Source organism: Penaeus monodon, chromosome 21 (genome assembly GCF_015228065.2).
Source record: "Penaeus monodon isolate SGIC_2016 chromosome 21, NSTDA_Pmon_1, whole genome shotgun sequence".
NCBI classification, from domain to species: Eukaryota; Metazoa; Arthropoda; class Malacostraca; order Decapoda; family Penaeidae; genus Penaeus; species Penaeus monodon.
Window position 1 is genome coordinate 7640475 of NC_051406.1, and position 286 is coordinate 7640760.

The window sequence follows — 286 nt, forward strand, 5'->3', positions numbered from 1 at the left end:
CTGCAACTTCGACGCCCCCCCCCCCAACCCGTAAGCCTGACGAAGCCGCTGCAAAGATGAACAACTACGTCAACCATGCAACGCGCGGAATGATCCCACAGCTCGTGCAATCGGGTGACGTCACAGAAGCAACGATGGCGTTCGTCAATGCTATTTACTTCAAAGGATTTTGGAAGAACCAGTTTAAGACTCAGGATACCAAGAAGGAAAAATTCTACGCTACTCCAGACGATCACGAATTTGTGGACATGATGGAGCAGACAGGCTGGTTTCGTTATGGTAAGCC

General features: G+C 50.3%; 1 protein-coding gene across 3 annotated transcripts in view; it reads left to right on the plus strand.

The window, feature by feature from the left end:
• LOC119586150 (leukocyte elastase inhibitor-like) overlaps positions 1–286 on the plus strand; it is a 3961-nt gene that overhangs the window by 1723 nt on the left and 1952 nt on the right. For all 3 annotated transcript variants that reach the window (XM_037934843.1, XM_037934847.1, XM_037934844.1), the window contains exon 4: positions 36–279. In XM_037934843.1, the coding sequence (XP_037790771.1) occupies positions 36–279 (244 nt within the window). The remainder of the gene's footprint in view (positions 1–35; positions 280–286) is intronic.